This window comes from Scophthalmus maximus, chromosome 9 (genome assembly GCF_022379125.1).
Source record: "Scophthalmus maximus strain ysfricsl-2021 chromosome 9, ASM2237912v1, whole genome shotgun sequence".
Lineage (NCBI taxonomy): Eukaryota > Metazoa > Chordata > Actinopteri > Pleuronectiformes > Scophthalmidae > Scophthalmus > Scophthalmus maximus.
Genome location: NC_061523.1, coordinates 17,594,936 through 17,610,808, shown reverse-complemented (window position 1 = coordinate 17,610,808; position 15,873 = coordinate 17,594,936). Strand labels below are relative to the sequence as shown.

Genomic DNA, 15,873 nt, shown 5'->3' with positions numbered 1-15,873 from the left:
ATAGTTATTTATAATAAAGTTTATGGTCAAACGGTAAAATCTTTGTCATAAGGGTTCGATAACAACATTTTTGAGAATCATTGCCATTTGGAATGGGGTTTTTTTTTTTTAAATCTTGTCAGATATATCGATATTGGAAAAGGTTCACTACCTAATAAGGCACTGTCCCCAAAAAAATCCATATTGGTCAGGTTCTATTATAAATTTCTAATATTAGTAAGCAGATGAATTCAGCATACTGGCAATGCACGTTGTTGTTTTATCATTATTGTATTTATATAATATCAGTCTGGGGTATAACAATAGACAAATTAAAATTTAAAATCCATGAAATTAAATTGTGATTACCCAACACGAGCAAATGATTGATTCTCATCTAATGAAAGTATGTGTGTGTGTTGTGTGTGTGTGTGTGTGTGTGTGTGTGTGTGTGTGTGTGTGTGTGTGTGTGTTGTTGTGTGATGATATGCCACAGACTTTCTGTAATTGTTTCAGCTCAGTATTGCCTGTGCGTGTGTGCATATGTGCGCACAGGTGTGGGCATGTCCAACTGCAGGCTGTTTACGTTGATATTATCAGTATGAGTACACAGAGGTGGGTTGTGCTAATTAGCTTTCCCAGCATGCCATTCGAACAGCATGGCAATCACGGTGGGGAATGAATATGGAACAAGTTTCCTATTCACTGATGTGGAGACTCCAGCTTCTCTGTATGAACACACACACACTCACACACGGCAAACCCAGTACGGTATTTCCTTTCAAACTTTTCTGCCTCAATGTTCTTCCATTCTCTTGAGTGTGGGCTCATTCTTTGTGTGCATGAGTGTTTGCAAATATTTTATAATTGTCATAACACTATTTAATTTTATGTCCTTCTCATGTTCTCTGCTTCCATCCAGTCCTTCATTTGATTAATTGAACACATAGGTTCTACTTATCACATGCAGTTCCTTATTTACGATAAGTGACCATGTTTTTTTGCCAAAAAGTTGGCACAGAGGGATTTCGTTGTAGTACATTAAATTGAAGTTTGTATAATGTATGGTCACCTTTAATGTAATTTAAAATCAAAACAAATGCATGTATCTAAAAGTGTCATCATACTTTCATTTCTTTTAATTGATTGTAATCTAGATGGAGAGATAGGTATGATATGTAACAAATTTCCCCTGACCAGGAATCAAACCCTGAACTGCTCCCAGGTCACTTAGAACATCCTTACAACGATTCTGTTCTGTCCCCCACTCCCGTCCTAAAACTAAAGGGATCAGGCTTTCTCTGTTACTGCCCTCAAGCTCTGCAGGCGTCTCCTGTCCCACTGTTGATGACTTTACAAGTCCAACAGTTTTTGTTTTTTTTTGTCTCATGATCATTTAGATATCCCAAATGCCAAATGATTTGGATTAAAGAAAGAAAAAAAAGGTTCAGATAATTTACTGAGGTGTGGAAAAAAAGGTGTGATCAAACCATTCTGCAGTATGTTTGACAAGTAAATTAATACAAAAATATTTTCTCTCTTTCTCTTCAGCTACGGGACACTAAATCCATCAGTCAGAATACAACACTTCTTCATTTCCTGGCTGAGAAGTGTGAAGAGAAGCACCCGCACATTCTGGGATTCCCTGATGAACTGGAGCATGTGGACAATGCAAGCAAAGGTATGACTTTGTCTTTGTCACGAGACCATTATAACTAACTATATATATCAATACGTGTAATGCCATTTCAACCCTGAATAATATCTATTATGATTTATTTCCAACACTTCCACACTTATAATCTGTTTCATTTCTCGACGACAGCGAGGACTCTCTCTCTCTCTTTGTGACAGGAATGGAGTTGTTTGTCTGACCACACTGTCATTCAGCCTGTTAATGAACTAATTCCACTCTATTTCTGTTCTGAAGCATTTGGTGGAATCCCTGCAGGCTTATTTACTTTGTTAGCCTCATAATTGGTTATTTAATCTAATTCAACTAATTATGCACTTGACTGAGGCTGCCAGCCAATTGTGTAAGTGGTCTGAAATGTCTCCATGCTGTGTGTATATTTAAATGTATATATACACAAATTCTGAATTATATCAACTTTGTCATTTCATGGAAATGAACAATTCAAGGGGAAGACACTTATTTGACTGATGCCAGTGAATAAATGTCTCACAAAAAAGAAAACAAGGAACTAAGGAAGATGTAAAGTCTATTAATTTTCAGTGAAAGACAATTACTCAGTATATTTTGAGACATTGGAAGTGCTAATAAACCTACTGGTGTCGAAGAGGGATGTTGTCACCTTTTAAAAAAGGTGAGTGAACTAACTTAACAAAAGTTTTGTACAATATCATATTTCCTTTCTTTTCATTGTGCCATTAAGGAATGTGTTTGTTTTTTTTCACACTCATCTTTTACTTCATAAATTAACATGTTCAGGCTAGGTGAGTAAGAAAAGATGGAATCTCCTGAGCCTCTCATCATTTACTTAATTAGATTTACTTTGAGTGAGATCACAAATGATGAGCTTGCCTTCCTGTAACTTGGGGAACAGTTTACTGCTTTTAGAACAGTAGAAAATCCCTGAATTGTTTACCACTATCTCCAGGTTTGGAGGAGGGCTTAACTTAAAGGGACACTGACAGTGATGCACCTACAATGGTCGAAAAGTTCTTCAATTAATGCACCTCATTAATAAGTTCCATCATGCCTGGATAGTCGCCCTAGACAAATCATGATTGTCAATTCCTAGATGGGAGAATTTCTCTCCTTAGGTGCACATTTCCCCTAAGAAATTTGATCACCACCTTGCTATTGTGTTGATCTTGACACAGTTTTTGTTCCTCCACTTGGACCATTTTTCAAAATGGTACATGTCTGTATCCTGCAGTAATTAACTACAAGACCACACTTATTTGAATGAAGGATGATTCCTTATTATTGTTGATTGCATCACTGATAATCAGCATTCTACTACAACACTTGGTGATAATGGATACATCTGGCAAAACAGCCTGCTGTTTGCTTTTAGGCTTAATCAATGCAGATATTTATTACTACCCAGCTCTCTATTTGTCACTGAAGACAAATGTTAATCATTGGCAAGTGTAACTGTTTTTATAAAGCATTGTTATAGTCAAGCAATATATTCTACCACTTTTAGCACAGTGTTTATATCTCAACAATAGAGCTGGGAAAACTTTTTTTTATTGATTTTGATATGAAACGTTAGATTTAAACACTGTATAAGAGATATATCTTTTTTTCCCCTTGCAAAAAGAAAACAAAAAACTTGGTTACCCCAAATTACATGTGGGCCTATTTCATTTAGTCTGTAGAAATCAGTGTGACTATAGTATAGTACTTGCCTGGGAGCAGATAGTGGCATGATGGAGCTGGAGGTTAACCATAACTAAGTCCAGCACATAGAGATGTTCCCATAGGAGAGTTTCCCTCTCTCCCAGGATTCAGCTATGATCAAAGATGATCTGTATTAAGGTCAGTTTTGATTAACATTCACATGATTATGTAAGGAGGCAGGGGCAGCACTGTAGATGTTCCAGATATGATCTGGACAAGGAGAAGTTCAAAGCTTTTTGTCAAACACCCCACTGTTGAGACATGGCCTGAATGAAATGTGGGCAGAAAATAGTTGTGTATGAAATTGTAAAATAAGTATATTTTTAAAACACGTAAATCAAATTTAGGCCTAGTTAAGAATGACTGAAATGTGTCTAAAACTTGTTTTCTTTCAATTCACTTTAAGCAATTAAAGTGGTTATTCAATTTGTCAGTTTATTTATGTATTTTGATTTCTCAAATGAACTGCTGTATAGCTTTAATGCAGCAACATTTTACAAACACAGTTTGCGTATATTGCAGAGTAGCATGTTGCCTTTTGCAATGACAAGTTAATCATCTCAATCGTGTAGGTCATTATTTTGGTCTTGTTAGTTTGTTTCATGAGTTTGTGCTTGATGGTAACATATGTTAAAAAAACTAAACACCAGACCTTGTGTTTAGATGACTTTTAGCATCTCAGTGGCCCACGAATAACTGGTCACACCCACCGGGTCACTATTACCACTTACCAATTGTGTTTTGTTTAAAAAGATGCTTACTCTTTTATTGCCTTCAGGGATTACTTTGCTCTCATGGGGAAACAGAAGTTGCTTTACAGTATAGAGAGTTAAAAAAGAAGAAAAAAGTATTTTCTGGCTAATGTTATCATTGACACACTTTTCCGATCAGTATGCAATTCATTTCTGATCTGTTGTTTTACGCATTATTTTGCGAATTTAATCTACAGTAAATGGTTTCTGCTGAAAACATGGAGGGAATTTATCAGTCAGCACTTGTTGTTCAATTTCATAAGCTGTGTATTTTTAACTTTCATAATCACAAGTAATTTTCTTTTGACCTACCAAACACTTAAATAATTGAAACATTTTGCTCGCAGATTCAAGCCCAAACTTTCATAAGAAGCCAAATTCTTTCCTTGGTCTCATTGGCAAAAGAGAATAGACATGACTCTGGAGTTTTCTTCACATATTCTCTTTGAAAACATAGAAACAATGCCATACATGTGAGTGGAATGTTGATGAAGATATAAATCACTGCTACTGATCAGATCATAACAGTACGGATGCATTTTCCATCAGATTTTCTGGTCTTCCCAGGTCATGTTGAATAAAGATTAGGGTTCCAGATTCAAGATAGGCCATTTATGAGATAGATGTACATCTCTTTGTTGTGATTTGCACAGGTAATCAGAGATAAACAGTGCAAGGCCACGTTGTGTGTGCACGCAGCATCAGTTGTACAAAGTTTCTATATCAGCTAAACATGATTGTTCTCGTGGGCCAGTGGGAGCCAAGAGATCACATGGAAACACGCTGCTTACATTTTGCGGGATTCACAACCAAGTATATACATATATATATATACACACACACATATATATATATACACACACACATATACATACATACATATATATGTATATATATATATATATATAGAGTTGAAATTTAGTCATAGAATCCGCTATTTTCACACCCCTGGCCTGATCTCGATAGCAGCAGCAAAGCCTTGAGAGAAGTGCCATTGGCCAGTTTGCCTTGCTTTATCCCCCACAGAGATGAATATGTGGGGCCTGACAATGGGAACTAAGTCTGTGTGGTGATTCCACTCAATCAGTGGTGCACTGACAATCTGTCTTGACAATCCGGGAAAAGAGGAAATATGACACAAATGTTCTCATAAATCTATTTAGTATAAGGCATAGCCAAGGGCAAAGTACTTTGGAGCCTGTGAGAGAGAAAATGGAGAATGAGGAAAGAAAAAAAAGATGGGCTCTGAGGATATTAATACCACTGTGAATATATCTATTATCCACATTCATTTCAAGGCACTGCAGCATAATAAAGCAGTGCCCATTTCCCATTTAAACTCCTTGCAGTACTTGGCTCTGTATTACGTAGACAAAACGGCTTTCTGGATGGGGAGGGACACAGAAAGGATCATTTGTCTTTTGGTTTCAATGGAGTTGCAGCGAATCATGGGGATGAGAGGATGTTCCCTCTTGCTAACCGAAGTCAGCTGTTGAAGCTTCAGAAAGAATGGACATAATTCAAGCCAAACACTTAAGTAATGCTGGGTCGATGCAGAAATGTGAGGTGCACGAGAGATGTTTTTTGCTTTTAAACGAAGCTCAAAATTTTATGTCAAGTTAAAACTTTGCACTGAAGAAATTGCTAAAAAAAAATTGTACATCTTGTGCGTGTTGAGATATTATGAATGACATTTAAACGACTCTTGAATTCACCTACCAATCCCAAATTTTTTGTGATGAATGAAGATATGCACATTGATGTTCAGGAGACTGTCTTTGCATTTAATGCAGTGCAGCCTGGTTGACCTACATTATCGTTCAGAATGTCACGTCCTTGCTTGGCAACCCTCCTGCGTTTCCCAGAAGACTTTGATTCTGATAACTCTTTCCCAGACACCCTCATGGGCCATGTTTCCCAATGTTCCCCCCACATGTTGATTACAACATACTCACTCACGCCTGGTAAAATAAGCAATCACATGAATCAACTGCATTTTTCAATAGGTTTCTAATCTGTAAAAAGTTAGTCTCTGTTGCATCATATTGACCAATATTGTGAAAAGAAAAGGAGAGATGATAAACTGAAAGGTTTACTGTTTGCAGCAAAAGTGCAGCCGTAACTGTTGTGTTAATTAAAATGAAATGATGCCCAATTGTTTATGTAATCATTTTCCATCATAATAACCTTACACATTGTTTTCTTAAATTGAAACATAAATCCTAGAAGCAAGCATTACACATTAATGAATTTGATTCAGTATACAATATAATGCTTAACGGCACTTCTATGATGCTATTTTCTTTCTCATTTTTGTGCAGTGCGATATTGCAGAAAACTGACCTATGCTCATATTTAGATATTTGGAGACAGACAGGGCTTATTCTGGACCCTGTCGGAATGTCGGACTTCGACCTCCCTGATTTGATTGGATGTGGCACCTCCTCTGTCACTCTTAGAATTAGGTTATGTTATATGTTCTGTCGTTGGAGCTCATTAATCACTTGTGTGGCTACTGTGGATACATTTTAAATCAAAGGGAGAGAGAAGGAGAATTGTGACTTTCACTCAGGTCACGCAGATGTCTGAAGCGTGTGGAGATCTCCTTACTGTTTGTAGGTGCCATGCTGTGATAGTTTCTTAGCCCACTCGCTTGCCTGCTCTAGGCCGCTTTTGCATTTCAAGTGTACAAAAGTCATGCCAATGGGCCCAAAACTATGTATACAAGAAATGATTGGCCCTCTTACCTTGAGAGTAATGACACCATTGTTGGATTTTCCAATCAACGTCAGATCTTTAAGGAAGTGACCTATGATATCACCCAAGTCCTCTGGCCTTTACCAATATTATCTATGGTTTGCCAATGTGCGTCTAGAAGCTTATTGTCATCAATTTTGATATCTGTCTTTTTAAAAAATAACTTCAGTAATGGTTTCATTCTCGGCTCTCTGAATTAGCAGCTTTCACTACTGCTGTAATAACCAGCCACTTGGCAGATTCAAAGGAATTCCACCACTGTGACCTCCAACAACAGTGCATCTCAACCTATGGAGGAAAAAAAAAAAGATATAAATATATTATCAATTTCACACTCAGTGAAATTCCCTCTCTTAGATTTGTAGTCAAACTTTTCCATTCTCCCTCAGAAGTAATTGAATGACAATCTGATTTAGATGCATATTAATATTCTCAATGGGAATTCCATTTGCCATTTAATCGTGAGAGTTAATGGGGTGTGATATGAGGCTCACGAATGTGCAGCATTTCAACTTTATTGCAATTTATAAAGTGGAGAATTGCAAGAAGGTTGAACGTAAAGACAGTTTTCTAAATTGGGATGTTTTTTTAAAGATATGCAGTTTTCATCTTTTGATGCACATGTATTTAGTGTAATATCAGCCACAGTTTTTCAAATGAGACCCCAGGCTGTGTTCATTGCATGGCTTTGGTAGAGTAGGGACACGATCCTGCCCATTGGGAAGCTTTCAACAAACAACTTTAGAACTTTGGGAAGAGCCCCCTTCCAGCCCAGAGCACACACTACATAACAACAGTATGTTAGCTTTGTCTCTGAATGGACTTGAAAAGCCCCTGACAAATCCCAGATGTGTATCCTTTTGAACATCTGTAGAGAGACCCAAAGATTGTAGCTCACTTATGCTTCCTTCCCCAATCTGACTGACTAATTCAGGCAGACAGAGCTGATCTAGTCATACTTGGCCGCCTTATCAGTTAGTTGGCTGCTCTAATTTACAATATTACTTTCAAGCAAACGTGGTGAAATCTGAAGTCTGGATACATGCACTTTGTTGTTACTTCTGGCTTTCAAACTAGTGATAACTCCAAAATGGTCTGAAGTGCTGTTAATGATTGTAGGGCTGTTTGTGTACATCTGAGTGTCCTGGTTGTGCTAGGACTGCACCTTCCAGCCATCATTTGGTGGCTGTTTCAGTCACCAAGCGAACTCTCCTCGGAAGTATTTTGTGTTTGAGAACTCATCATTTATACATCTCATGAACTTAGAGTAGTTGTATTATTGAAGGCACTGTCTTCAGTAACACACAGGAATGTCAGTCTTTTGAGTCCTGAGACTGGGGTTTCCAGATGATTTGACTGGATATTTTTGTGCACTGCTGCACATACATATTCATATGATTGGATGGTTTTTATAACAGCGGAACAAAGCAAGGCATAATTTAATGAACCCTTCTTTTGTTTGTAGGCTTTAACAATCAACCTCACACCAAAAAAAAAAAAAAAACTGTGTTGGCCCAGTGATTAAACGTTTAAAGTTTCCATAGCCTGCCGCATCGTAGGTGCTGAATTCAGATCTTGAGCTTTGTATTAAAACTGTGTTATTTCCCCGACCATATAGCATTATGCACACCTCACCAGTAGGCAATTTAATGGTGTCAGTATGGCTAGAAATGGAAACAATTTCCTCACTGGTTGTTTAAGGTATCCTCATCCCCAGACCCTGGAAGTGATAGAGCAGGATCAGCGAGGCCAGAAGTGCAAATGGACAGTCTGTCATGAAGAATATTAGGAACAGGAAACAGACCTGTCCAGCTTCACAAGCGCAGGATGAGTGATGAGCTCTAGAGAGTTTCCTTCTTTTTTCCCTCTTTATTCCTTCTTTTTTTTCTTTACTCACTTCATGGTGGATGAGCAGTTCATTGTGAGACCAAAACAACTCTTCTTTATGTCTTTCTTTTTTTTTCAATGTCCACCGCTCTTTCCCTCCACCTCTGATTTCTTACACCAGCCCTATGGCCAGCCATCATGAATGTAGACAGAGATAGACAAATGCAGGAAGGCCAGCAGCCCTGCTTAGCATCAGGCTCCAGTCCGTGACAGCAGATTTCAATGAGAGCTGACAATGGGACCAGGAATGAGAATAATGCTGTTTGCCAGCCTAGAAATTCAGCCTGTCACAGTAGACCATTGCCCATGCTGGGAGCGTTCCATGTGCCGAACAGGGAGGCTCCATTTCAAATTAGGAATTTCAACTTTGTTTTTCTTCACTCAAGTCAGAAAACCACTAACTCATAACTAGAACCTACGGATTAAAATGATTGTAATAATTTATCAATAGCCCATCCACAAAATAGACTTAAAACAGTTCACAACGGTGGATTAAAACCACTCCATATATACCTCGACCTTTCAAACACTGTATACAATATTAAGTCACGTTTAACGACATACTGGGATCGATATCTGCAAAAAATTAATCTCAATTAACCAAAAGAAGCTAAACATTGTGCATTTGCTATACAGACTGTCGAGTCTGTATTGGAGGATGTTTTGGAGTCATTACCGATGACTGGTCCTGTCTCCTCACATTACCATGTGATCATTAAAATATCTTGGCTTAGGTGACTTTCAAGCTGCTGGTTTTGCTCATTTGGAGAATGACTCAGAAGCTTTCCCGGTGAAGACCTCGTTGTGGACACTTTTAACAGCAGACAATCTTATTTTCTATGTTGGACCCAGCTCAGCCCATTTTTTCGAGACTAGTGACACGGAATTTGTCAATGTGCGTTCTCACATCATGTGCAATGAATGCAAAAAAAAACCTGTTGGCAAAAACTCCCTCCCTCCCTCTGACAGATGGTGTGACGAATCTGTATTTCTCAGTGATCCAGATCTCCGCTGATTGGCCAAGCACATCGTGACAATGAACACTATCTCAAAGTTTGGGTTGCACAAAACGCCTTGATGAAAGCGTGTAAAGACGAGGTGAGGCAGACACAAAGCATTTGATCTGCCATGCGTTTTTTGAGCAACAGTGCTGTATATTCTTGAACTGCAGCAGTCACCGGCAGGACATTGTGCCAAACATTAAGGGACTTTGAAGTTGTTTTCGTGGAGAGACTTGTGATAACATTTCTGTCACGCGATTCTGATAAGTAAAATAATGATGAGGATTGCTGTACAAATGAAAAGGAGATTGGGTTTCCTCTGAGGGGATCCCTGCACCCTCCAGATAAGGCTCCCTTGAGGCTTTACAATAACAAGTGCAGGGATTTGTAATATTGACTCAACGAAAGAGCATAATCTACAGTACAATATGCCCATAGTGTTCAGGATGTATGTTGTGTGCATGTGTGATGGTTCAGTGGGGAGATCTATATTAAAAAGGCTAATCTTACCAAATAGGCATCATACTGTTGTTAAATTGTCATTTTGGTATCAACCCGAAGTACTTCCCCAAGTCATCCTCACAGACCACTTGTATTACCTATTTTTTAGCAAAGAGGTTTTTTCCGCAGGAGTGGGAAATTAGATTTCATTTCATCATCCTGGGGTGACTGATTTGGTTTTGTCTGACATAATTAAAATTCATGGAAAAGTCCAAAGACATTATATTAATTTCACATTTCATTTTTGATCTGAATGCCATTGAGAGATGTTATCGATGACATAAGATAATGGCACTTGATTTTTAGTGTCAAACAAGACAAAACGTTTAAAGAAAATATCAAGACAGTTAGAACTTTAATATTCACTTAAATCAAGAAAAGCCATGCCTGTGGGGATCAATCCAAAAAGACTATAAGGTTCAACAACACTGATTTTATATTTGGTTATCAGTCTAGAGTCCTGGGTTTCTTAATACACATGCCTATCACTTAAGTACTTAATGTATTTTGACTACTGAAGGTGAGAAGTTTGTTTTTTTAAATGGCTTCTGAGTTCTGTGACATCCTTTACACTGCATTGAAAGTGAAAGATTGATAACTCTTTTCTCAGCATCATGTGCTTTTAGTGTCTTTAAAATATTAGGCCCGGTGTGTGTTTGTGTTTGTGTTACCATACGTGATGAGTGTTATCTTCTTATCTTGCTGCTCCCTCAAAAGCAACCAATTGGCTACAACAGAAGCAGACATCTGTGCTGTGTTTAAAAAAGTTGTTAATTGATTTCAAATCTCATTTTTCATTGTAGGTATTCTAACCTATAGTATTAGAGGTGTTCTCTTGACTGATACAAACCTTTTCTAATTGTTGTTTAATCTTATAGGTATGACTGGTGACATTTTTCAAATCAACAGAGGTGTTTAGGGTTCTCCCCTATTGTGCCAATAGTAGTTCTGCAAAAATATCCATTGTACCAGACATACCATTTACCCAGAAAGGTGACAGATCATTTGCAGACTAGGCACCTGAATTCCTTCCCACACTCTGACTCTATTGACCACTGTCTGAGAAAACGTGCCTGTGGCTCAAATGCAGTCATAAGCATCTGGGCAGCTTTCACCAACTGCTGCACATCATTGGGGGTCTGGAATTGATTTTGGATTCTAAATTGGGTCATTTTTATCATGGGCTGTCATCAATATATATATATTTTAAAAGCATGGCCTGGAGCGGGCATTGCACTGCTGCTCATTGCAGTTTTACTAGGCACAGGGGAGCAGGCTCCCATGTGCCCCCTTTCAGTTAATGCATGCCACTATGTGTGAGGATTCCACCATCACTCGTGATTTATGCCCCCAGAGGAGCATAGATATAGAAATACATAGGCATTCACCGCCTGCATTGCCACATTTATATGGTGCTCTTAGGTTTGTGCTGGGTCTGCCAAGACCATGCTCATCTGTGCATATCATGAAAACCATCTAACAGGTATTTGCTCTCAACATGCAATCCTGGCTTCCTATTTTTCTTCCCATTCCAGGAAATTGTGCTCTGGTGAATTTCAAAGTAATCACAGCTTTGTTGCCGTAAACTACTGTCCAAACCATTGTACTTACAGCAGTGTCATCGTGTCCCTCTCTAATGTTTATAGTGATATGGCTCAGTGTTTCTGGGGGAGGTTAGTCAGTCGGAGGCAGAAGATTCACTGAAGAAATGATTTTAGTGCCCCACCTGTTTTTCTCATCTTAGAGAAAGAGATGTTGGATGAAAAACAAGCAAGCTTGTTTAGTGCACACTTGGCAAACCCAACCCCATATCACAGACGTCTTCTTTTATGAGGTAAATGATGCTGATCTCCTCTAAGTTTTTCCTCAGGCTTTACAGAATGAGTTTCATTTAGCGGAGAGCAATTTCTTTCCAAATTAAATCTTTACAGGTCCTGAGTATGAACTTAAACTTATATGTTGACGTTTTGCATTTTCCACCCTCTTTTCCTGCTCTGTGGGATATTGAGTCAGACCATATTCAAATATTATTTAAATCAGTTGCACTGCATTTGCATGTGAAATTGAGTATTTGAAGCCAGGTCGTCTGCATACTGAGCAGAGGGACACCCTTCATTTGACTGAGATTGATGCTGCAAATAAATGGAACAGCGTATTAATCTTTGTCATGAATGGGATGTTCTATATTGCGTACCACCGGAGTGTTTTTTTCCCCCCTCAGAGTAATAAATCTGATATAATTCTCAACCTCTTGGCTTTCAGCTCAGGAAATGATTCTGTACTATCACAAATAGAGCGAGATCCAGCCGTGGTGTCACCTTTCAGGTCACTTCATAGGACAAAATTAACCGGGAGATTGTGGCTTGTTCATTCACCGACAAACCTTTTATATGAGTGTTCAGGGAAGAAAAATACACATTGAAAATACACTATAAACAAACATCACCAATAGTTTTGAAGAGAGACGAATATGGAATGCTTCAAAGTTCCCTGGCTAGAATTGAACTGAGTAAATAATTCTGATCTAATATACTTTCTTGGCAAGTTCAGTGAAGATCTCATCACAGTCCGCAAGCCATCTCTTCTGTTTGTCTGCTGAAAAATAAAATAAAGCACCCCCGGTTGTGTAAATAGGCAACGGAGATAGTGGCTCGGACCGCTCGGCCACACAACACTATTCCGGCCAATTGGCAAGAGAGGACGCCCATGCACAGGACACAGGGAAGAAGACGAGGGGAGATGGGGGAAAGGGTGCATGCTAGCGGATAGTGCCGATTTAAGGATTACTGGGGGAAGGAGAAGCAGCGGGCTACGCGCACGCACAGACCATGTGAGGTTCTGATTGAGATTTATTGGCAGGGTTTCTGAGGGACCACTGATGGGTGTTGGCACTAACATAAGTAAGGTAGCCAGGGTATTTGTAACATTTCTGGTGATCTGCAGCTGCAACGTTGTTTTTTAGGTTATGTGTTGCTGGAGTGACAACCTCTTCCGCCTTCTAACATTCTCCAGGCACCTTGGGAAAAGCATGTAAAATCCCACGCCGGCTCCTCTTGTGTGATTAATCCACACGTCAATATATTTTTTCCAAGCTGTTGTTTTCGTAATGAGAACTTCCACACAGAAGATACATATCAATGTTATAATATTAAGACTAATTCTCATATTCAGAGTAGTGTACTATTACGGTGAGCTGTATTTCAAGCTTTAGCTTGTTGAAGTTTTGCAAGGGACTGTTTATTTTGGTTTGTGTTTGTCTGAGTTTCATAAATCCACCCCAACATGTAACATTTATATTTTTCGCTTAAAGCTACAGTCAGTCACAAAAACAATTCCATACTTCACACGAGATAGCTCAAAGCTCAGTTCACATTCCCTAGTCTTAAAACATCAACTATTTCACACCCATTCCTTCCTTTCAGATGGCCTCAAACTATTTAAGTAACCGATCTAATGAAGGATGACATTTCAACCTTGCTCAAAGGCCACGACTCTCCTACAGTGTAGTCTAGTACTAGGTTGTCTACTTGTTGTTGGGATACAAAGGTTAGCTGGTCCTTTACAGAATGCTGCTCGTTTGACTTGGATCAAACCTTTTGACTCATGCTCTCACCCTTTGAGGATGATTTCTTCTGATCATCCTTTACTTGCAGATATTTCCCAAAATTGGCCTGACGCTTCGACTCTCAGTGCCTTTTCAAATGTTTTGCAGACCTTGAAGGAGAATTATTTGAGAAAAAAAAAATCAAATGATTTTCAAAGGTGATATTAGTTCTGCTACTGTGACAGTGATTAAAATGCTGTGCCAATAAATATAAGGGTGCCAGTGTGATGGTCATCCACAGGTATATTGATGTCCTTGGTTCTCCTCTCCTTTGCCTTGACAGGGCATACCAGCTGATACCTGCTCTTTTCAGAAAGGTCTGGTTTTATTCCACCGACTTAAGCAGGGGTAAGGTGGGACAGAATCGATTGTTGTGGGCCAAATTGAACCCGTGTTGAGCTGCAGGCAGCCACGAGATAAAGCCTCTGACGATGTCTGCTGTGTTTATCATCAGGTGGCCTTTTCTGTGTGTGCTATGGTGCGGTTTTGATGTGTTAAGTCATAATAGGGGAGCCGCAATTCTTTGGAGGGGCTGCCAATAAACTCGCAGACAGTGGGGATTATATTTTCATGTCAGACGATTACTGTTTCCAGCCTCCCCTCCACACTTTGTTTCACCTGGAGAGGCCCCTGCTGCAATTTAGCCACTTTCTATTCTGCTTTTTATTGGTCTTTCTTTCTTTCTTTTCTTTTTTTGTGTGTATTTTTTTTCAAGAGGTTATGTTTTTAATATGTTGTGCTTTTTAATCGTTAACATTCAATTTTGGGCCTCATTATTGGGGACTTGACTGGCCTGCAGCTGTGAGACCGGTGTGAAGAGTAGTCATATCATTCCCCATTATATTGGAAATATGTTCCGAACAGAGTTTTTTTTTTTTTTTTCAAACATCGTTATCAAATGACTCTTTGGACTTAATGTGCCTTGCACATCCTGCCAAATATGTTATTATTATTGTCATATTTCAGAAAAACTTCTTATTTCAGAACGCTACAGCTCACCTACTCAAACATGCTGTCACGACAGCCAGTTACTTATGACTTATTTAGTTTTAACTAGTAATTGACCAGTTCATTCTGATGGAAAGACAATAGACCACACATTGAATATATGGATTGTCAGATACACCAGTATAATCTGCACAGTAAATTTTGCCTTAGTCATCTGGTAGTATTGAAGACACAGCAGCGAAATAGTTTATTGCCATTGACTGTCCTCTGCCAAGCCTTCTCTCCCACCAACAGAGATAATTTGCCACTGCAACAGTGCTTCTGTGAGTGTAAAACCTTGGCAGCGGATGCCCATTCAGTGTGTTAGGAATGCCTTGGACTTGAATATGTCCTGACAGCAGAGTGTCGCCCAGCTTGTGTGACGCTGGCCTGTGGGTCCAGTCCCACAAGTCTCTGTTCCAGGATAGCCTGCCCTACGAGGACCTCATGTTGTGAACCAACACATACTCGGTGGACTGTGTTAATTCTGTTGCACCGGTCGTTAACTGAGATGACCAGCTACACTGCACACCTGCTCCCGTCGAAGGTGGGAAATAGCCTCGTAGCTAATCAGGTAGGCCATTACCAGGGAATGACAATGACTCCAGTAATTTTATGGCCACAGTTAAAGCTTCTTTCTTTGAAGAAAATGAGGATAATCCCCTTTTTCCTCCCTCAGGCTGTGTTTTAGAGTTGACTTAATCAAGTGCAGAAAAGAACTATACCAGTCCTTCTCAAGCATGCACCATAGATCTCTTGAATATGTTTAGATGCTGGGTAGTACTAACTCAGTACTGCCCCCCATTCCTTGGTATAATGAGAAAAAGGGTCCCGATGCTAAATCTACCATTGTTTTTGGTAGAACTCCAACTCCTTGGAAGAGAAAATGAACTTCTGGGAGTAACTGTTTGTACTTGGAAGCCCCGTTCTGAGAGTGCCTGGATTTTGCTAAGTGGTTTTACATTAACCGCATGCCCCAGTCAGGTCCCGGGTTGCCTGTCATATTTTATGAATTCCTCTTGCCTTTAAGTG

General features: G+C 39.2%; 1 protein-coding gene across 5 annotated transcripts in view; it reads left to right on the top strand.

The window, feature by feature from the left end:
- diaph2 (diaphanous-related formin 2) overlaps positions 1-15,873 on the top strand; it is a 330,230-nt gene that overhangs the window by 207,865 nt on the left and 106,492 nt on the right. For all 5 annotated transcript variants that reach the window (XM_035649042.2, XM_035649041.2, XM_035649043.2 and 2 more), the window contains one exon: positions 1,531-1,660. In XM_035649042.2, the coding sequence (XP_035504935.1) occupies positions 1,531-1,660 (130 nt within the window). The remainder of the gene's footprint in view (positions 1-1,530; positions 1,661-15,873) is intronic.